Source organism: Haliaeetus albicilla, chromosome 13 (genome assembly GCF_947461875.1).
Source record: "Haliaeetus albicilla chromosome 13, bHalAlb1.1, whole genome shotgun sequence".
Taxonomy (NCBI): Eukaryota; Metazoa; Chordata; class Aves; order Accipitriformes; family Accipitridae; genus Haliaeetus; species Haliaeetus albicilla.
The window spans coordinates 39,447,655-39,470,522 of NC_091495.1; the positions used below are offsets into that span (position 1 = coordinate 39,447,655).

At 49.5% G+C, this 22,868-nt stretch overlaps 1 protein-coding gene across 1 annotated transcript in view; it reads right to left on the bottom strand.

Moving 5' to 3' along the window:
- The window catches only part of BIN3 (bridging integrator 3), a 44,509-nt gene that overhangs the window by 15,901 nt on the left and 5,740 nt on the right, over nt 1-22,868 (bottom strand). The window contains exons 2-6 of the mRNA XM_069801022.1: nt 17,385-17,433; nt 10,343-10,383; nt 9,663-9,724; nt 5,489-5,625; nt 5,103-5,143 (exon numbers count right to left, since the gene is read on the bottom strand). Of these exons, the coding sequence (XP_069657123.1) occupies nt 5,103-5,143; nt 5,489-5,625; nt 9,663-9,724; nt 10,343-10,383; nt 17,385-17,433 (330 nt within the window). The remainder of the gene's footprint in view (nt 1-5,102; nt 5,144-5,488; nt 5,626-9,662; nt 9,725-10,342; nt 10,384-17,384; nt 17,434-22,868) is intronic.

Here is a 22,868-nt window from a genome sequence, read left to right on the forward strand (position 1 = left end):
CTTAGGATGACAGTTTAGCCTTGGAAAAAAAATATAAATCACCCAATTCTCTGAATTATAAATCATGTTGCCACCTCGTCTCCACGCCAGCCTCCCATCAGCTTCCCGTAATTAAAGGACAGGGCTGGATAGACACTGCCACGGAAGATAAAAGTGCCACCAGGATTCCCATCACTGCCAGATTCGTTCGTTAGTCAGCCTAGCTGACAAGTCTAGTGCTTGAAAATTGAAAACTTCTCTCCCTCTCTGGTGGAAGGCTGCTGGCAAGCCAGCGAGCGGCTCATTGCGGGGATGCTCGAGGAGCGGGACCATCCTGTCACCTCCCCGCCTGCAGCAAGGTCCCCGACCAGCCCGTCTTCTCCTCTTCCTCTCTGTCCCTGCCGCCTGCCCCAATGCATCCCCTCTGCTCGCCCTGCGCCTTCCTCCAGCCCCCATTTGTAGTGTCAGCAATGAGAAAGAGGTGCTAGGGCTTTGGCACAGGGAAAAATGACGGTAAAATCTTTCTCCCCATTTGTCAGTGTCTCAAGGACTTGTTGGCAGCCCTGTGAGCTGGACCGGGCCAGCATGCACGTGCGCTCTTCCCTGCGGCATTATTTTAGGGACAACGGCTTGGATAACGAAAGCCAAAGGAAGCGGACAGGATCTACGGCTGGCACCGGAGAGGAGAAAAAGGAATACCAGAGCTGGGGAGCATCAGATGCAAAAGAAAGCGACGGTGGATGAGACGAGGAGGAAGTTTGGAGAGGCACAAGGATGGCTCAGCGCGAGGCCGAAGCATCTGGGCTATGTTGGGGGGATGCCTGCCATTCCTCAGCCCGTGCCCACACGTCCGTCGTGGGCCCATCCACCCACCAGGAAGGGGGAAATTAAAACCAGCCCTTCCGACTAGAGCGAAAAGGAACAGAAACGAAGACGACGGTACAAAAAAGCAGCGAGCTGGGGATTAGGCTGAGCGCCCCGCGCGCGGCGGGAGGGGGCCAGGCAGCCATGTGGCTAGCTTTGTGCACGAAATCCTCATTAGGGGCTCGTTAAGGACATGAAAGCGGCTTTTCCTGCTTCCGGTCCCCGGCACCCCTGGGGCTGCTCATGGCCGGTTATCTGCTTCGGCTGCCGGGGAGGAAATCCAGCTCGGGAGTTCACGTTAATGGCAGGGTTATGGGAAGAAGAAGAAGAAGAAGCAGAAAAAGAAAAACAAGAAGAAGAAGAAGGAAAAAGAAGAAGAAGAAGGAAAAAGAAGAAAAAAGAAGAAGAAGAAGAAGAAGAAGAAAAAAGAAGAAGAAGAAAAAAGAAGAAGAAGAAGAAAAAAGAAGAAGAAGAAAAAAGAAGAAGAAGAAAAAAGAAGAAGAAGAAAAAAGAAGAAGAAGAAGAAGAAAAAAGAAGAAGAAGAAGAAAAAAAAGAAGAAGAAGAAGAAAAAAGAAGAAGAAGAAGAAAAAAGAAGAAGAAGAAGAAAAAAGAAGAAGAAGAAGAAAAAAGAAGAAGAAGAAGAAAAAGAAGAACCTCCGCTCCATGGATGCCAAGCACCAGTTGCTATCACCAGCAGATATTTGCTGACATACAACCCTGATTGATTGATTTTATACATCAATCTGCTGCGAACGGCTCCCGGATCGCACCTCTGGGACCTGCCGCTGTGCTGACACCCAAGCCCCGGCTGACGGCACCCGTTGTGTCCCCCTGCCAAAGCGTCTCTGGGTCCTGCAGCAGCCCCTCGGTTTCGGCTGCAGGAACAGGACCGCGCTCCGAGCCGAGGGGATGGTACCGTGCCACCATGACCAGGACATCCCGACGCTCAGAGAGGTTCAGACAGCTCGAGTTTGTTAAATCGAGACCCTGCGGCACTGAAAATCGGCTCCAAACGTGAAAGGCATTAAAGCCCGTGAATCTCCAAACCACCTGGCTTATTTAAGCTGCTTCCTTCCTTAAATACTGACACACAATATGTAATACTATGATGACACTACACAGTCTATCACCAATCCCGCCAATACACCTCGCTGCTCACCCGAGCCTGAGTGAAGAACTGGAAGCGTGAAGTAAAAACCAGCTGTTTTTCTCCCCCCTTGCCCCAAATCCGCCAGTCTGGTGTGAATTTATGCAGGCATCTCCCAAAGAGGAGAGCAGATCCCTCCTGACCTTTCCCAGCCACTCCAGCTCCTTGCCCAACCCACATGTTGAAATATGCAACATTCTCACTAGAGCTTTGCTCCTTCCCTGAAGTTAAATGAGTGATTCCCAGCCAAGAGCTTCTTGGGGCTCAAAAAGCAAAACTCTGAATAACCCTACATCCCCAGAAGCAGAAGGATTTAAACAATACGAGCCTCCACCCCCCTCTAAATCTACTACTGCTTTCTTCTACGTGGTTTAACAAATTCTCCAATATTTGTCTGAAACCTACTATCCCTGGACAACTGAATGGAGATTTTACTGCACATGTGCCTCTGATTACAATATATTACCACTAATGATAATTGCCTGGATTATATTTATCTGTTTCTTTGGCTAATAAACTATAAAAGACCACCAGTGAAGATGTAATAAAGTGCAGCTGTTGTAGCAAAAGCCTTTTTCTAGGTCAAAGCAAGTTTGGGAGAGGCTAGGGAGGACTGTCTCTGCGAGGGGAAGCAATACCTAACTGGAAATAAGAAGAGCTCCTCAAGGCAGCTTTCATTAATCTGAAACTTTTATCCTAGAAATGTTGCTGGGCTTTATCTGCCAGCAGGACAAGGCAAGATGCAAGCTCTGCATTTCTCTCCTGCATCTCATTAGCCTCAAAATGGACCCTTGGGCTCCTTAGAAATGTTCCTGGCTGCACGACTCGGCCATGAACGTACCTACACTTGCGGAGAGTCAGAAAGAGGGAACGAAAGGAACATTTTTTGCTCGGCATGGAGATGCAGCCTCTCCGAGCATGAAACATAAGCTGTTTAAGAGCACACAGCAACTGTTTGCAGGTGCCAAAGGGCAGGAAGGGAAAAAATACCATATTCAAGTTCAATGGAAATTTAGGAAGTTTGAGAGAATTGCCAAGACTGGAAAGCAGCCAGGATGCTGAAGTAAACACAGGACTGGACTGATAACCAGTGAGTTGAGCGTTACACCTTAGGAGATGCATTCCCGGGCACTGTGCTGGTGCCAAGGAGGAACAAACTAACTGACCCCATGTCCTGCAAGACTCTGCTATTTCCCCAATGTGTCCCTACAACAGGAATAATATAACGTGATCTTGCATAGCTGCCTCAAACCTAAAGCAACAGGAAAGGGTTCTTCCCCTTCTGTACTGTCTGTGCTACAACAGCATCTAGACCAGCAGCTAAACACTGCATAAATGCAGAATAAGACGTCGGTGACGTGGAAATGGCTTTATTGTCTTTAATTAACAGCCCCGTACACTGCCCAGGGTTTAAAACACAAGGCAAGGTTTGCAGGGAAGGGTATTATCTTTCATTTCATCAGCTAACACAACTTGGGGAAAAAAACCATAAAGATTTCAGAGACACAAGCCCTTCTTCCAATTTTAACAGAATGCTGGAAGAAAAAGTTAATGTATCTTTCATGAGGACAATCTAGATAATAAGCAACACAATTCCACAGCACAAGCCTGGGATTTTTTTTTTCTTTCTTTCTTTCTTTCTTCATTTTTCTTTTCCCTAAATAATCAATAATTTCTGGTCATGGATAGATGACCAAGGTAAAACTTGAGTCACCAAACACGCCCCAGATAGAAACACACTGTAACCTCATGCACTAAGTGGTATATGAGATTTTACTCTCAGATCTGGGCAGAAACAACAACTTAAAAAAAACAACACCCTGTGTCAAACCTAAACTAAAATTGTTATTCAGCAATTTGCAACACTTACTGTCATATTAAAGTAATTTTATTTTATTTTCGCTCGCTTGCTCTGTTCTTGTAACAAAATAGCAAATCTCAGGATTTCAGAAGACATTTGGTATAACAACTGAAGCACTCCTTAAATATTCAGGGGGTACAGCCTGTGACACTGGTAATGGCTGCTAACGCCAGTGGAAATTGTGCAGACAGAGGGGAACTGCACCAGATGAGACCTAGGTGACAAAATTGCCATGGTACCGAGGCATGACCGAGTACTGACGCACCGTACGGCACCAGTTAGCAAGGAATGGAGGAAAATATGGAAACTTGCTACTAGAACGATACTGTCAACAGCTCCAGCTCTCACTCTCCGATAAGAATTTATTTCCAAGCCATGCAACCTGCGGACGGGCACAGTTTGGAGCAAGGTCCAGCTCCGGCACGCTCCCTGCCACCTCTCCTCCCGGTGACAGGGTGGCTCTTGGCATGACTCTGCAGTGGGCTCCCCTCCACGTGCACACCACGCTGGCCCTTCAGACCACGCATGGTCTGAAGCTTTTCCTGCAGAGCTTTGCAAGACTTTCTCCAGGGTCTGAGACATCCCGTCCTGGATCAGTTACCAGCCCAGGATGGGTGATTCTGGTGTTTTTCTGTCCATAATTCCCACCTGCTCACTGTCTAGCTACGATGGCTCTGTAACGTCTCTTTCTTGCCTGCATGGATGTATTATTTATAAACACAAGAGAACTTTCACTAAAAGCAAGCTTCTACTTTTTTATTTAGAAAACTTCCAAAGGAAAGAAACTTTTGTTCAAACAACCTACCACTCACCACCCTGGGCTGGATGGCACTGTCTGTGCCTGCTGCCCACAGGGGAGCTCCCCAGTCGATTTTTCTCTGTCCGCTGGAGCAAAGTGTTGGTAGTAACCAATGCATCAATGGAGAGAACTTGAATGCTTTCATGCATTCAGTATTACTCATCTCAGGTGTTCTTTAGAATACAGCTGAAGACATCTGGCAGGCTAAGACACAAGCGGTCTTCACCCTTGCCACAGAACAAGAGTATGGACTCAGCTAAACCATCCCACCTCTCCATGCCCCAGCTGTAAAGCAAGGAGGATGCCATTTTGTCACAGGGATGTGAACTCTAACCTCTTTAGGAAGGGCTGATTTCTAACCTGACAACATCTCTTTTGATGATACACATCCCTAAAGTACACGGTTATGACAAACACTCGATATGGCTCATAAGACGATGTTGGTACTTACTTTTTCAAAGGCTCTATGACTGTCTTTTGGATCTGATTCACCTGTTGAAAGCAAAAGGGATGATAATATGTCAGGCTCGTTGAAAAAGCCTGTTTGCACAACGACACATGTTTGCATGGTGCCTACCATAGAATGATGTGGGTTTCTGAGCACAACCACAATGCCCCTTAACCAAAAAATAGCAAACTTCTCCCATGTGTTCCGGATGAGCTGAAATCCCCAGCACAACCAGAGTCAGAAGAGGAGTAAGATTATAGAGAAACTCGTGTGGGAAGCATCTTGGAGATGATGACAAAAAGGGAAGGAGGATCTGTCTGGAAGGGCGAGATACCACCAGCACCCCAGCACACCCTGGTCTCCCCTTCTTCAGCCAAACCCATATTCACCTTCTCCTGGTTGAAAGAGTCCATCCTCTTCATCGCTGTGTCGAAGGCTGTGACCATCTCCAGAAAGCTGGGCTCCTGTTCACACAAGGGGTTAGACAACAGGTCCGAAGAGATTTTGACAGCCGACTTGGACATGGCTGTGAGCAACAGGAGCATGCAAAGGAAAGCAGAGAGGGTCAGGTCTCAGCGGCTGCCTGGTGGGACAGCCACACAACCCCTCATTGCCACGGCTGGCACCTGCATCTGCAAAGGGTGACCATGGGCAAAAATCGGGGACCTCAGCCACCAAGGGGGTGTTTAGCACAACTTTCCAGGAGACATTCACTGGTGGTTGAGAGAAAAGAAGGGAAGAGCCACCAATTCATTCACGTAAACACCCAGAGAACTGTTTTTATATAAGTAAGTCTGAACCACTCCAATGTACAGCTTGTGATGTTGCCAGAAATAATACAAGACTAACAAAAGCACTGTTCTCTTAAAAAAATGTAGACGTGGTTTTTTTGTATGTCTTTTCTCGACAGACTATTAAGTGTCACTCTTAGTCTCACTACAGCTCTTCCACAATGAGAAAAATCACAGTCCATTAAGTCTTTCAAATGGCTTTACAAAAATATATATTTGAAGTGGATTTAGTGCTGGTGGAAAAGGACCAGACTGACAGGACTGGAAGACGAGGTTTCTCTTTTACTCTCAAAATAGGCACTACACAAGCAGCAGAGACGCAAGCTGGCTAAGCACTTTCCCTCAATGAGCCTAAATTTTCTGCCTGTGGAGACCAACCCCACAAGCCAGGGGAAAATGCAAAGGCTGAAGTCTTTTCAGACCCTGAGACTGCCACCAAGAAATCCAGAAACACCAGGTCACACTCTGACGGGCTTCAGTTCCTGTCTTGCTGAGCACTTTTGCTTGTTTTCCATCAGACACATCTCTCTTCCTATCCAAACACGTGGTCTTCAAAGGGAAAATTAAATCAGGGACCACTATAAAAGAGCAAGAAAATAGCTAAGGTACACAATGGAAAAAAAGATTCATAAAAAGGCAAGCATCAATATAAACGGGAATAAAGAAGAAAAAAAAAGTCATGGGTACTAAAAAAAAATGTTCTTTTTCGTCAGCACTGTTGCTGGAAGTTATTCCAGTTTAAGATCAGAAAGCCAGATGCTTGAGCCGTGCTACAGATGAGCTTTGGAAAGACTCCTACTGCACTCACTCAGATATTAAAAGTTAAAGTCATCTGAATAATGGGGCTTAAGATCATAAATCAAGGGGTTAAACATTCTGATTTAAAGGTTACACACAATTATACAGAGAGCTCAGAAGCTAAATAGCTGGGAAGCTCAATGCTGAACGAGACGCTAACTACGGAATAACAAAGCTACCGTATCCGTCTATTATCCAAACATTAAGGGTTTAGGCATTTAAACCTTTAAACAGATGGGATATAATCCATATGTGTGACCACATCTGAGGAAGGATTTGTGCCAAAATGGGATGGAGTTAAGAATGGCAGAACTCCTTCAGCTGGAAGAAAAATTAGTTTCCCTTCATAAGGAGAGGACTGAAAGTGTACTGTAGCAAGGGGAGCTGCTGCGAGCAGCAGGGTCATGCCAGGAGGCCAGAATCTGGGGTTTTTCAGGCACATTCAGCAAGACTTTGGGCCAGGCACTTCCCCTGAATCACCGACCTCACCTGTACGGCTCTGAAAAAGCAGCCACGGTGGGCTCCGTGGTTCTCGAGGCAGCTTTGCGGACCCCGGCACATGCTGTGTCCCCACTGGTGTGCAGGGAGCCGGGAGCTGGGGAGGGCATCCCCCGGTCCCATCTCCACGTGCCCGATGGTGAGCCCCCTCTTCAAACTCAACAGGCACACTGCTGACGTGGGAGAGGAGAGGAGAGCATCGCCTGCCCCTCGGGGTGGGCTTCAGGAGGGTCTGTACTGCACTTCGCTCATAAAGCATGAGGGATGCGACTCCAATTAAAGGCAGTGATTTTAGAGAGCCACTGCTTGTTTGAATCATGATAAAAGTAGTGGAGAACAGCCAGGCACGCTCCAGAGAGCAAAACTGAGCCACGGTGATCCACCTGCACCTCAGTTCAAAAGGAGAGCTTTCGTCTCCCATTAGAGAACATCCTCCTGTTCCTTAAGATCGTATTTTGTTTGGAAAGAGGGCGGGGAAGGGGGTTAGTGATCTTCTGCCACAGTACAGAGAGCACTGCTAATAACCCATACCCTGTTCCCAGCCATGCTGCTGCAGCTGGCAGGGCAGTGGCCGAGCCTTGCAGGAACATTTTCGTGCAGACTGAGGAATCGGTCTTGTTCTGAGCTGAGTCTTTTTTGGCAGAAGGTGGAGACTCAAACCACCAGGTCCAGTTTGCTAGGGAGTGTTTGCAGGCAGTGAATAATCAACCCCCTCGGCACAGAGGTACAGTGGAAGAAATAAGACACTCAGGAGGACACAACAACGCTGATACACTGCCATCCTTGTCGGATATGGGGGCTGGATGTTGGCTGAGCACGCACAGCTATCTCCCCTCGGGAATGGGCACTGCCAGGTGAGGAAAGCAGTCTTCAGTGCTCGATCCGATCTACCTCCTTTTCCTTCACCCATCCCTCACCAGACCACATTCAAAATCTTCCCTTACACTCATGATTTCATGCCTTTAAATGAGAAATCAGATCTTACTGGATCTGGCCAAGGCTCATTTGTGACTCTGCCATGTAGCAGAACGGAAAAAGAAAGTCCTCCCACAGCTCCTCTGGGACTTGAAATGCTCCATATAAACAACGCCCACTGCAAGGGAGGGGAGGGGAATCCTTAACAAGGAAAAACTTACCAAGGATCCCTGACAATGACCAGAGTCCCCAGAAAGGGCAGTTTTCACCCTGGAAAGAAGTCCTGGCAGCACTGGTTACTGGTGCCTTTCCCACCACTCTCCCTGTGCAAGCACGTGCATGTGCCAGCACTGTGCTGGGAACAGTGGGAGAGCGCAGGCAAGAGCCGGGATCCGTGTTTATGTCTGGCAATATCCAAGCATGCACACACACATACACACAGGTGAGAGCCTGTATCATGGGAAGCCCCAAATTTGCCAGCCCTCCCGCTGGCAAAGGGCCCGGTGGGGCTCCTTCCCACTCCCCTGCCCCTCTGTGAACCAAACTCCCACGAGATGAGTGTTGGACCAGTCCAGCCCACACCTGTTTGCGCTGGTGCATCTGCCTTGGCTCCGGAGCTGTGGGGGCCCGGTACAAATAGGGACTACTCCAAACCACATGCTGAGAAAAGCCATCTGTGTTTAAAACAGCTCTTTGCTGCATGTTTCTGCAGGCTGCCCTGCTCGGTTCAATAACCGGCATCCACCGAATCCACTTCTCCCAGCTCCCCTCCACCAGATCGCTCCATCTCCTCTCTCCCATCTTCGTTTAAAGCCCGCGCCACGTGGTGCGGTCACACTGGTTTCCTACTAGAGAAGCTATGAATGGAGCGGGCAGGGGCTGCCGTGCCTTGGGACAGGACACCTGCAGGGCAGATGTCACCCCGCGCAGGCAGCAGCAGGCAGCTGCGGCGGTACACGCAGAGATGACTTGTTTATTGCTTCCTACATCGCCCACTGCCACGAGGTCAAGCCAAGGCAAGCAGCCACCAAGGGAACGAGCAGGGTTATTCCTGAATGAGAGCTGCTAGGTCAGCAGTTCGTACGCGGAACACGTACAGCAATGCCTACGTGGTGCTCTGCAGACCCCCCCAAAGCCTCGTCCCACCTTCCTTGGGCTTCAGATTGCATAAGATGCCCTCGACTGAAGTAGGTGAATATGCACTGCTCGACACAATAGGCTCAGCTGGAGACTGCTCCTGCCTGTCGAACATGAGAACTGGAATAATTACTCCTTTTTTTCAGCTGCAGAAACTGAGGCAAAGAAAGTGACTTGTCCAAGGCCACACAGCAAGCCACAGCTCAAGAGATAGCGACTAAGTCCGTAACATACTTTCTGTTCCCTCGGTTGAGATACTGCTCAGCAGCCCTCATGCAGATGGCCTTGTAACTAAGCAAACTGAGTGGGACTGAGATCTAGATTTGTTTTCCAGACTTGTCACAGATTACTCATGTGATCTTGAGAAAGTCACTTCATCTCTTTGTGGCCAAGTTCACAGTCTATGTATCCTACAGTTACATACCCAAGTCTGCATCTGTGCTTTTCTTCATATCCTTCTGAAGTTTTTTGGTCTGATCTTCCAATCTGAAAGATGGGAGAACAAGGCAAAGTCTGAATCTTGGAAAGAAACAAACCCAAGTGTATCATACGTGCAACAAATCATTTACGGGCTGAATATGCTGGCTTCTGTTATGAGTTAAAAATATCCAGGCAAGGCTCTATGAAGTTCAGTGCTGCTCAACCTTTTCTGGTTGTTTTCACATGGTTTTCAACCTTTTCAAGTTTGTGATCTCTTATTCAAAGTCACATATTTTCTTAAGTCCTCACACTTACCACAAATGGTAAAGCCAAATGCTTCCAGATGATAAGTGTGAGCTTATGCAACACAGTCAGTACGGTAAAACCAATATTTGTCCTCAGAGGTGTTGAGCTGTTCGGTAACCCCACAGTTTTCTGGCAATTTTACACTCTTTACTTTAGAGCTGCCATAATCTGCAAACCTCAACCCCACTGCAAATACTTCTTAGGACACCTTTGAACACCCAGCCACCAGAGAAACTCTGAAGAACTAGAAATTACAGGGCAGTGAGCGATTTGCTGGGAAGAGCATAACTGGCTAAAATTTCCTGGGAAGGTGCAGTAAGAGGGCACAACAGAGAAGTATGCTACTGTTCCTGTTTTACCAGTGTGGTTGATACTTACTGCTGAAGCTTTCCATATTCCCTTTCAAAGTCTCTCTCCACCTGTGGAAAGAAGAGATGGAAATCAGCTCAAAGGTACTGCAGCAGAGCCTGGAGTGGCAACTACCTGTGCAGGGAAACTTGTCCTCAGGAAATGCCTACGTGAACCCAGGCAAGCATAAGCTGTAGCTATAATGGGAGTTACACTTCAAAAGTAAATGAAGTCTTGGGGTTTTTTCCTCTAGACTCTCTCAGAGCAAAAGACACTGCCACCAACTGCGTCAGCTCATTCCAAGGATGTGCTCCAGCACATGAATTGGAAGCTGACAGAGTAAACGGGAATGCCTTAAAAGCAGAGAGATCGCAACTTAGCACGCACTGACACAGGCGCCCACAGCTCGGCTCGGTGCTGGCGGGGGACGAGCCCGTTTTCTCTTCCAGAGGCACGATCGTCCCAGAAGCTGAGGAGCTGCTTCTCCTCCAGCAGCGTGCTGTAAAGGAGCCCTGCGGTGGGTCTGCCCATGGCTGGCTGCCAGACCCCCATCCAGCCGCTCTCTCCTTCCCCATCCTCAACAGGATGGTTTTTCTCCCCGCAAACCCCTTAAGCCAACACTGAGCCCTCCAGTCTCCATAATATTTGCCCCCTTGCTACGCTCCTTATTCCTGCAATAGCTCCCTCCGATGAAATACTTCAGCTGGAGCAGCTGTCCAAGCGGACTGCGACACCTCGCAAAGGGAGGAGAAACCTGGGCTGGCGAAGAGCGCAGAGCTAAAGAACAGCCTTCTCCCAATGCTACATCAATGACTGCTTCCTCCTACTTGCTATCTGGCAGCAAATCTCCAGTGATACAAGATATTTTAAGGAACTTTCCTTCCATGCTGACTGTTTTAACACACACTTAAACAGTCATTCCACACCTCGTCGACCAAATAAGCAAATGGATTTCAACTGACCAGCCAAGAGTAAATACATGCGCTTTTGTTGTCATGGGATCAAAACTGGGTTCATTTGTGTTGTCAAGCTACCATGCTATTAAGGAAATGCTAACTGTTGCAAGCAGCCACGACTAGAAGGATCCAAAGGTTTGTTCCAAATCTTCATGCTGTCCTCAGGATTTCAAACCCAGGCTTGATGTAACAGCATTATGTGAAACCAGAACGCTTAATAGGGACATTTGCTTTTCAATCAATACTGCTATTAAAAGACCAGTATTTTAAGACGGAGCCCAGTAATCCCGGTTTTCTTGAAACCTCCTTTTCTAAATATCTTTTTGGTCCGCGCTTTCAGATACACTGGAACTCCGCAGCGATGCGACGAGCCTGATCTGAAGGCAGCCGGTGACCGGCGCGGCGAGCGTGCCGAGTTTCAGCCCCATCCCCAGTGGACAGCTGTCCACACCATCAGCTCCCACCATCCGGGGGATGCATGCTGGCTCACCCTGCCGATGAAAAACCTCCACCGAGCTCCAACTCCCTTTCGTGCTGCTAAAAATGGTCGCTGGAGAACAGGCATGGAGCAGTGTGGGGGCAGCTCACACGACTTCTGCCTGGTTCACAGTTCTGCAGAAATCCGCAGCAGCTGGTGCCTGGAGGTCAGGTAACCAGCACATAGTAAAAATCACCCTCGATTTCTATGGCTGTTCCGGCTGCTAAAATAACCAGGGAGTATTGCGCTCTATTTATATGCCTTATGTGTGAATTGTTTTGGTTGCAAACCAGAGAGGGTCGGGCACGACTCAAAAATATGTCCTTTGAAGGCTGGTGGTGTGCTTTCCCTGGCATGGAGCTCTGGCCCTCTCCACGTTCGGGAGGCTCGTCCTTGTGTCTGCTCAGCAATCAGTGCCTCCGAGAACCGGAGGTTTTGGCCATGAAATGAAATTACCTGCAAAGATTCACGGTATCTGCCCCTTCCTTTTTGCTGTTCGATTCCCCCATTACTGTGCAATGAGCGGAGCCGAGCAAAAGGCATCACTGCCTAATGGATACAAAAGAAGGCAAAACTTCCCCACCCTGCGACCCTCCGGGTGATGTGAACCCCCAAATCTTCCAGGGCTTCCAAGCTTCCCCGAAACACCCAACCCAGTTTGCCTGTGCGCTTTCTACATACGATCGAGGTGAATCTACAAGGCGGCACTTCAGCTGCCCGGCCTGACTCACGTCTCCAGTGCCATCTATGCAGAGACAGCTGCCCAAGGATTGCTCTTATTTTTCACGCCCACAGTAGCAACTGGCTACCAGTCATCACAGTCTGCAGGCTGATGTAGCCCTCCCAGTCATCGCTGCTCTCATTTGCATCGCAGGAGCCCAGATATGCGACACAAGCAGTGAGAAGCAAGGTCCCCATGCACTAGACAGAGAAGACCTGCTCTCACGTGCTCCCACCATGCAGATTTACAAGCGGCAGCGACCGGTGGATCAGAGGCGTGCAAGGAGGACAAGCTGAGAGCAAGCCAAGTACATTTTGCAGAGTACACAGTAATTCCCGCTCCCAGTAGCTATCATCAATGGCCACACATACCCAACACTTACGGCAAAAGGCTATGGATAGGATTATCACGTTAAGAGTAACGAGAACAAGAAGTACAGGCAAGAAAATTACAATATCCTGAAGGGAAGTTTCCATAATATTAAAATAATCCCACTTCTCTGCAGCCTCCTTCTGAAAACTCAAAATCAAAATGTGTTTCTGTATTGAATGCTTTTTCTTCCAGGCATTCAGGCTAGTTAATGCAAGATTGCTTGTCTCCGGGTTTTTATTTAAATCTACATAAAGAACGATGAGTTCTTAAAAGCACTGAAATAAAACGACATTCTTCTTTTTCACCCAGTTATTTTTGTTTGCAAACACTGGGCCTTCCACCTGTGATAACATCCCTCCTGCTTTAAGGGCAATATCATAATCGACACCATGGTTACAAGGCAACAAAGCAAGACCAAAGCCAATACTACAAAGAGATGGAAATAAGGGACTGTGATGAACCTTCTTATTCCCCTGAGGTTTATTTCTTTTCCTGGAGGAGGAGGACTAGCTGATTTCTACATGTTCCAGTGGTCTCAGCATCTTCGTGGGTCTTGGGAAAAAGAGGAAAGCATATGCTTCCTCCTCCCTCCTCTCCAAAAAAAAAGAAACCCATATAATTAGGCCAGAAATTCTGCTATAACCTGGAACTTTTGCTGAGCTTTTGCCATCCCGTCAAGCGAGAGGAGATTCAAGGCAAGTAATGCAGGTGAATATTTGTTCTGCGTCCCACAGCAGAGCCCTGAGCCAAAGCCACACTGCAGAGTGCAGGGGTATCTGGGACTTCACAGGCTTCGCCACCCAGCAAACTCTCCAAACCCCCATCTAGCCAGAAAGCTTTCAAGAAAGGCTGCTTAGGCAGCACGCTAAAAGGGAAAAAGGATGCACCTCCGAACTGCAGAGACCAGTTACGTCCCGCTGAAGATTGAAGGAAGAGAGTGAAAACGAGTGAAACAATTTAACTGGCGTCACTTGATTTCACCCCACCATTTCTGCGACATTTACTCCGTTATTTTGGGATTTCCAGCTCGCTGGTGGAGCCCAATGGAAAGGCGCTGACGGCCGGCAGCTGCAGTGGAATCCTCCTGCTCATGGAGCTCCTCCGTCCGACATCCCTGGGGAAGGCAGAGCTGCTGGGATGAGTCAAGGAAGGGAGGCTTGGCAGGCGTGCAGGCCCACAGCTCAGGTCTCCGCTCCCTGCCAAGCTGACTCACCCAAGGTTAGCCAGCGAGGAGGAGGAAGGCGAGCCGTCTGAGTCAGCCCAGGCCAGAGCGCTGCCGAGGGAGGCAAGGGAGGGAGGAAGGGGTAAAACCTGGGTGACGTGAAGGGGCTGTGCGCTGGATTGCCCCATCCCAAGAGCCGGCTGACTCCCCCGGCTGCCGACCTGGCTCCGCGCCCCGTGGGGATGCACGGCTGGCTCTTCTTCCCGGCTACCTGCCAGCTCGGATAACCCAAGCCCCACTGAAGAGCAGGGTACAACCTCGGGGTGACGCAGATGAACTTCAGCAAGCTGGAGCTGCGAGAGAGCTCGGAAGACAACTACAAGCTCTGGTTCCAGCGTAACCTCTGCTTGGACCGAAGTTGTCCTGGGGGAGGGAAGAACATCTCTACCGTAAGAGGCTTCATCGCTGCATCGGATTTGAGCAATAAACATTCTGCAGAGAGATATAATTCTAACAGGTTTAACTCCTATCACTGGGCATTAGTTTAATTGGGCTGTGTTACTGTGTCCTCTGCAGCTCCACTGACAGCAGGTCCTCTCTGCGCATTAGATCCTCCCACCCGGCTCCTGGCCTCTCGGCAAGCCCGGTGACAGCTGCTCTTTTCAGGGGAGAGGAGGGGAGAGATTATGCTGTCTGGAATTGGATTTGCCCAGGTTAAGGTGGAAACAAAGCAGAGGCATGTCTGGGGGGTGGGAGATCACTTCAGTTCACCAGCCGATATTTTCTACGGGGGTTTCCTTCTACCTGAAGAGCTAAACTGTGGCTGACACCATGCCCTTCTTCAAAGAATCAGAAGCGAGTGGGCATAGGGAGTCATGACTAATTCCCTCTGCAGCCTAGGCAAATTGCTTTTCAGTACTACTGCCGGCCTAGATTTGACACCAGCCCCAGCATCGTTTCATCAAGAAAAGAAAAAAGGCCCGTTGGCGAGCTAAGCCTCTCTCGGCAGAGCAATTCTCCCTTCTCCTGCACTCGAGTTACATGCCTCATGGAGAGCCAAATAACTTAGATCCTAACAAATGCTTTTTTTTTTTTTTTTTCCTCCCTCCCCTCCTCTTTTGTGGTCCAATCTCTGCGAGTGGGAGATCCTCTACCCGCAACCACTTCCCTTCTGATCGGCTTGGGATGCAGCCTTGGAGATGCCACACCTTCCCACTTCCTGCAGCGGGCTCCAGAGGCCAACATCTGGAATATCACAGACCTCGGCTGCTACCGCTGTTCCCAAAAGCCCGCACAGATGGAGCGTCTCAGCTTGCAACTGGGAGGTAAAGTTGGGGGCCTCGAGCTCGCTAAAGCTACAAAGCAGCCCCATCGCTTCCACACCATGACACTGAACGCCTCGCTCCCAGGGGAGATCGGTGGTTTCCTGCCATTTGTTCTTCTTTGAAGAGCTGCACTTTACACTTACTGTGAGGTTGCAAGGCTTTGGGCTTCCTGTTTTCTGCTTTCCACGTATCTGCTGCCTGGAAAGTATCATCATCATCAACACACGGCAAGTGGAAGCCATTTAAAAATCAACATCCGACTCTGAGCTACTGAGTCGTTGACACAAGAACTCGTTGTTCTTCTTGGGGGAGCTAAGGAAGAGGGGGAAGGAAGGAAGGAAGGAAGCAAGGAAGGAAAGGGAAAAGGCCTGGAAACACTCAGGCTACTGAATAAACCTCTGCCTGCCGGATATTCTGAGCTGTTCTATTTAATACACACACGCACACACACACATATATAAGCAATGCCTGTCAACTGCCTCAGAAGAGCATATACCAGCAGCCCAGGGGAAGGCAAGCTCTCAAAGGTGCAATCGTTCATCTGCATGGACCCCAAGCTCCTGCCGCAGCTCGGGGATGGCTGATTTCAGCAGCAATGGAGCACAACACAGGGGAGACAAGGTCTCTCAGACAAACCTCTCGCAACAGCAAAAGCAGCAGGAGCAGAGGGAAATCAGCAAGTGCTGGCAAGAGAAAAAAATACAGTCAACTTGGATGTGAGAATGGGTGGGATGGAGATGTCCAAGAAAGCCGGTCAAGACACCCAGAGTTGCAGAGCAGTTGGTTCTTGCAAGAGCCTGGAAGGACACTGGTGTTGGAAACACCGGTAAAGTGGACGAGAGGAAAAATCTCACAGAGCAAGGCAATGTGGGGTCTCCTGAAATGAATGGGAACGGATGTGAAGACCTGAGGCTGGTAGACTGCCTTTCCTGGGGGGCCACAGAGAGCAGCTCCTTCCGCCCGCTGGTCGCCAGCCCCTGGTAAAAGGGTGGCTGAAGAGATGCAAAAACCATTGAGGGATTTTATGAGTCCTTCTCTTCATTGCCTGCCTGGCTTAAATTTTGTACTGACAGTTTGGAGCCGTTACAGAAAATTGCTGCTCTATGGCAGCAGACAACTACCAAATCCTTTAAAATAAAACATGACAATCAAGCCATAAAGGGAGTGGCAGAATTAGCCCTCTGCCTCCAGGGGAAAATGTCATGTCCCAAGGAGAAACTGCCCCGTAAACACAAGTGCCCACGCATCCTGAGGAATTAGCCGCGATGAGTGTCCCAGAGAGGAAGGATCAGAGATGTTAGCCTGTTCAAGGGATTAGGTCACCAATGCCGTTATAAAGACAAGGTCTCCACCGTGCTCACTGTCGGGGCACTTATTTTAGAGCAGGTATGCAGGTTAGTTTTCAGGGACAGCTACTGTGAGGTGCCACAGCTTTTTTTGCACGGGACAAAGGCGAAGACCATCTGCTTAAGAAGGGAAAATACCACAGCCAGCTGCAAGCAACAGCACTTGGGATAGGAGTCTCAAATACACGAGAATACAAAATGCTTTTTTAATTTGCTTTTAAAGCAAATGCTGTGCAGCACAAATTAATTCACGCCTGAGCACTAAGCATCTCAGCTTATAAGCCTTTCTTTGGAAACAGTTATATTCAGCGATCTGAACCACTCCTCCTCCTCCATCTGCTCAGAAAGGATGAACAAACAAGCCATTGCTGAAAGAAGGAAGGAAGGAAGGAAGCCCGTTCAGCCATCTCCGAGGAAAACTGTGCCAGACCAAAAGAGCTCTTCCCCTCACCACCCCCCCCACTCCCCAAAAAAAAAAAAAAGAAACAGATCCCAAACCAAAATACTCTCCCTGGTTGGGGCTCCCCCTCACTCCTCGCACGAGGAACCGAGCGCTGGTCACACGCGGCAACAGGTTCTGCTCGCTCACATCTCCCTCCCACGCGCGCGCACACGCACACGCTCGCAAAATGGGACGAGTCAAAGTGCCGGCTTGACTCATCAGCCACATGATCAAAGGCTGGATCTAAAAAGGGGGAACTGGTTTACTCACTGTCTTGGGTACAATCTGTTTCTTGGGCTGCCCGATCTTGAACGGTATCCTGGAAAAGAGAGAAGAGGGAACGTGTGAGCAAGCGATACTGGCCTCAAACAGCCCAGCCCCGCAGGTCTCGTCCTTGGTGATGGGTTCTGGGGTGAGCAGGGCTTGTCCCGGGGCAGCGGCACCCCCTTCCAGCGTGTTCCCCCTCCCCGAGAGCCGGTGTCTCCCCCGAGGTCAGCACCTCCATCTGCAGCCGCAGCAGGCTCTTTTCCCCACCCTCCCACCGTCCTAGTAAGGCAAATCAATGCAATGGATGCTCCAGGCATTCCTTGGCAAAATAACGGCTGAAGAACACGCTATGTTTAAAAACAAATCCGAAGGGGAGGAAAAAAAAAATTAAAAAAAAAAAAAACCAAACCCTGTAAATATTTAGAGAGAGGATATTAAAAAAAGTAACAACCCGAGTGTCTGGAGCTGTGAGCTGCTTCAAAGGATTTCTCTGATAGAACAGCTGTAGGAGCGGCTCACCTGCCAGCAGAGCAGCCTTCATTCTTAAAATCTGTAATATGGTTGCTAGTAAAAACTGGGTTACCTGAATGATTTTCCCCACGCGAGCTAGCTCAAAGGTGAAGAGTACTCAAAATAAATTACACAACATATGTAAGGGTGGCTGGGTCAGATGGTTACAGCCGCACAGCCATCCTGAAAATAATTGGATTTCTTTCACCTATCAGTATAATAAAAATCCGGGAATTCAGCTGCTGTTTTCAATGTATTTAATTAAGTTAAAGAGGTGCTGCTTCGTTAAAGCATCTCACCCAAAATCTCCCAACGTTTTCTGCATCATACTGCTTTAACTAGAAAGAAAAAATTGGTCTCATGATGAAATGCAAGTATCTTTTCCCAGAGATGCCTCACCTAGAGCGTGCCTATGGCTCAGTGGCACTGGCATCCCATCCCAAATCTGCACCAAGCGCTTCCTGGGAAGGTGCCTGAGTCCTCTCTTGGACCAGTCCAAATTCTCACACTGCTACCCAAAGCCTAAGCTAGTAACATGCATTTTAGGACTCTGGCTTGGCCGCTGCTCACATTGCCTCCCCAGCTGCCTTTTCTCACTGCTGGGCAGCAAACGTGTGGCTGGTTCTCCGTTTGCTTCTCATCAGCTTTACTTACAAGTTCCCCTGCACCGGCGCTGCTATAACACCGCTCAATCGGACAACTGGAACCCCAGAAAACATTTTTATTAGCATAACGTGCTATAAAACCCAGCTATGAGCAATGCCACGCGATGGGAGAAAGTGCTTGAGACGAAGCAACTCGCCATTCACGTGGATGAAGGAAAACCAAGATTATCCGACAACCTGATCCCTCCCGGCCTCGCTTCTGCCCATCTTCGCCGCTGTTTTCGAACCAACAGTGTAATTAGCCACCGGTAATAAACCGGGGCTGCAACCCATGCGTACCTCCTGAGCAGCTCAGGGAGCACAAGCCAACCTGAGTCACCAGGTTTAAATTTAAATTTTTCTGGAGAACTTCCTGTTTATGGTTCTCCGGTTGGACCAATATAATTTTAGGTTGTTAACCCTTTCCAGCTCCTGTGGCAGGCCTGGCAACCGTGAATCACACTTCTTTTATAAACAAACACTCGTCTGGTGTATAATTACCCTTTCAATAACTGGGTGTGTGGTGCCTTACAGGAAGAAAGCAAAAAAAATAAGCATTTTTTCTTTGTGTTTTCCTCCATGGGTCAAATATAAACTAAAATGAGGCACCTCCCTTACTCTCGCAGGCACAGGCTGTCCCATCTGCAGCCAGGTGCCGTCACTCGATGTTTTTGGAAGTGATGGCATCAACCTATCTTGGTGGAAGGAGGAGAAAAAGATGTGGTCTTTACCCTGGGGAGTGAGTTACCCCAAGAAAAACCAGCTTGCACAACAAGCCATGGCGGCTGCTGGGCAATCTCCGGCAGCGTGGGAGCAAGAACAGGGTTCAAGCTGGAGCTAGGCTGGTTCCTAGCGGGAAAGCACAATTAAAAGGGTGATTAAAGCATTACCTGCGCACAACCTTTCCCTCTCCCTTGTCCAGCCAGCCCTGCCAAAGGGGGTTATTTAGAGAAGCAATCCCGACCGTCTTTGTCCACCGGCAAGCTGGGTTAAATCAAGGCAATTCTGGTAATAAAAGATGTAGGGAAGGGGCAGGGCAAAGCCATCGGGTGCCACCGAGCTGGCAGCGCAGGCAGCAGCCAAGGGGAAGGCAGTGGGGAGCACAGGGGTCCCATCCCGTCCTGTCCCCCATCTCTGCTGCACCCACCACAGAGGGGAAGGGGAAAAAAAAAAAAATCCCAGTTACTTTCTTCCAAAACAAAAGAAATTCACTGGAGTGCTTCACAACACTGCAAATACACTTTGAAGCAGTAAATATCTCTATTAGCATCGTGATATCAGTTGGCTAATTATGTCTGTCTCGGTAAAACCTCTAAAAAATAACCCCGCGCAAGTAATGTCTATTCACCAATTATTTTTTTTGTTGTTGCTATTTTACAATTTGAGATAATCTTCCCAGTTTCTGAATCTTTGCCTTTTAATATGGTTTGGGGGGGGGGGGGAATGCATAAGCAGGAACAAAAGCAGTAAGGAAGAAAAAAGATGAGAGGTATGGATCTTATCTGAGCTTTTAAAACAAATGGATACCCCGTGCCTCAAAACGCGACAGCAAGCTGCTGCTGGCACTGAGAATTTTTGTCCCTCCATGAGTTGGCGTCCCAGTCTGCAAAATGGGGAGGGACAGCGTGCCCCTGACACAGCAACGTTACAACCATTTGCTTAAAAATTAAGAGCCCTTGGGTGTTTTATTCTGTTTAGAAAATGTATGGTGGGCACAATGCAAACAAGTTGGAGAGAAATGGGATCTTTCGCTGCCATGGATTACCAGCATAGCACGGTTATCACCGCTACCTTAAAAGCTGAGCACAGGTCTATATACACCGAAGGAAAACCAGAATCGGTGCATTTTTTTTTGATCTCTCATTTCTGCTGAGCGAGAGAAAGCTGGGGTTGTGTTTGGGGTGTGAAATCCCTTGAAATCCTGTTCCTGAAGAGCGCGAGCGCGCTGAGTCACAGCCGGAGCGTTCCCACCCCGGTCCCCCCCGCGCTGCAGGGCTGGGGGAGCATCCCGGCCCCTGGCCCCGACCGGCCACCCGCACCCCACCCGGGGAGGTCGCCAGGAGTTTGGGAAAGCAGTGGGGTTCAGCTGGGAGGAAGGAGGGCGAAGCACTGCAGGGAGAGGGTGGGAAGAGCTTAAAGTCGGAAAAAAAGTGTGGGTGGAGAGAATCCTGCAAGCTTCTACTCGGGGATGCTCAGGAACCCCAGGGAGGGGAAGGTGGGAGAAGCTGTGGCTAATTTTCTCTGAAGTTTCCCCAGCAATGTCATATATTTACTTGGCTTTTCCATGTGCAAACCCAGGGCCACACACCAAAGCAGCTAATTCTCCTCTGGATGCACAGGAGAGTTGCAAACAAACCTCGCAGGCAGGGGGGGAATACAGCTCAATGAGGTCTGCAGGGAGCTGGAGTTTAAAACATGTAGCTCCCCCTCCCACTCTCCGCCAGTCCCCTGAAACGAAGGCACGCAGGAATTGCCAGCGTGAATCAGACTAAATCATTGCTAATTTAGGGAGGCGATGGTCCTTTTGCCACGTTGGACCGAGCAGGACATCAAACCTTGGCACCATCCCCGGCCTGGAGCAGGCAGTGGGGAGGCTGGGAAGCCTGGCCGGCGTTCGGAGCGTGCGCAGGGGATAAATAATCTGTGGATGCAACCCTTTCCCCCGTAGCACCTTTCATCTGAACATCGCTTTGCAACCCCTAATCAGGCCCCAGCAGACCCCGTGCAGATAAGCAAGGGATAAGCACAAAGCATTTTCACCCACAGCTGATAAGCCACTGCCCCTGGGGATGCCGAGCCGCTTGCTGCCAAACCAGGGGCTGGGGAGGGAAGGATGGATGGACAGACGGACAAGCAGCCCTTGAGGGAAAGGGCAAGGAGAACTGAGGCCGGGGCAATGTGCTCGCTTACACCGCATTCTAGAGGTTAATTACTCAGACACTTAGGAAAAGTGACACCAAGTCTCTGGCGACCATGCACCATCAAAATCAGTATTTCTGCCACAGGCGGTGGTGGATGTGGGCAGCGTTTGCCAGGGACCTGCAGGTCTCAGTGCGGTATGAACTGGTGGTAACAACCGGTTTTTATCGGTAACACCACTACCGTCAGACTGCCAACTAAATTCATGTTTTGCGAAAAGTGCCCGCTTCCCGTGGAAAGTTTCAGGGCTTTTTTTTTTTTTTTTCATCGAAACCCCAAGCACCAGCAAGCCAGCGCAGCCTGGACTTCTGCCAGAGCTTTTCACTCTTTGAATTGCCACCAAAAATCTCAATTCTTTCACCGGAAAGAAACCTCTCTCTGTGTGCAGCCAGGAGGACGACACCCAGCCTCCCGCGCTGCGAGAGGTGACCCCAACCCACCGAAGCCAGTCTCCCCAAAGATTTTGGCACGTGGCATGCCGAGGGCTTCTACAAAACCATCCATTTATACCTGATCCAGACAAAAACTGGCCCCAAGCTACCCCAGAAACTCCCCCTGCGACAGTCCGGGGCCCTTCCCCAAACCCTGCTCTGCTCTGTGGCGAGTCCTTCCCTTCACCTGGGCTGTGCCAAGCTCCTGCTTTGGGAGAGGACTCGCCTCAAGGTGTAATTGCAGCCAGGAGACCTGCTCTGTCCATGGGACTAGCTGCTACCCAGGAGAGATCAAAGCGCTCCTGCAAACATCAACAGGAAAGTTGGGAGCATCCAAGGAAGGATGCGAACAAGGAAGGACGCGAACGTGGAGGTAGTAACTTTCACTTTCTCATTGCCATTATCAAGTGAATTTGAGCGAGCATCTCCACGGCTGGAGGGTGCTTCTCCTCCCCTTCTGCACTCAGGGAAGCATCATTACAAGACGTCACTGCTAGGAAAGCTTTCCATGGTGTGATACGGGAAAGCCAGGGCACCCTGGAAGTTCAAGGGCAGCTGCGACCACCATCAGTAGCTGCTGAAGCAGGAGTAATTATCTCATTAGCGTTCCTGAGTCCTAACAAGTGCTGAAGACAGCCTGCACAGGACCCGAGGAGAGGCAACGTGGCAAAGGCTGGCAGGACGCGTGGTGCTACGCACATGCACGCCAAGAACACCGACCCCGGGCACCTGGACCACGGGTCTCACGACTTTGAGCTTCCTAAAAATTGTCAAAAGCTGCAAATCCGTGGCCGCGCGGGCTGCCCCAGAGGCAGGGGGGGATCCCAGCCCTGCCCAGGTGAGAAAGGCACAAAGGCAGACGCGGGTTAGGCATTAATCTCGAGCATCGCTCCGGATGCCTCGCTGTACTACATCGTGTCCATGGAAACTGCATGCACCGTCCCACCCCACTCCCCCCGCCTCGCAGGAACTCATAGCAACCG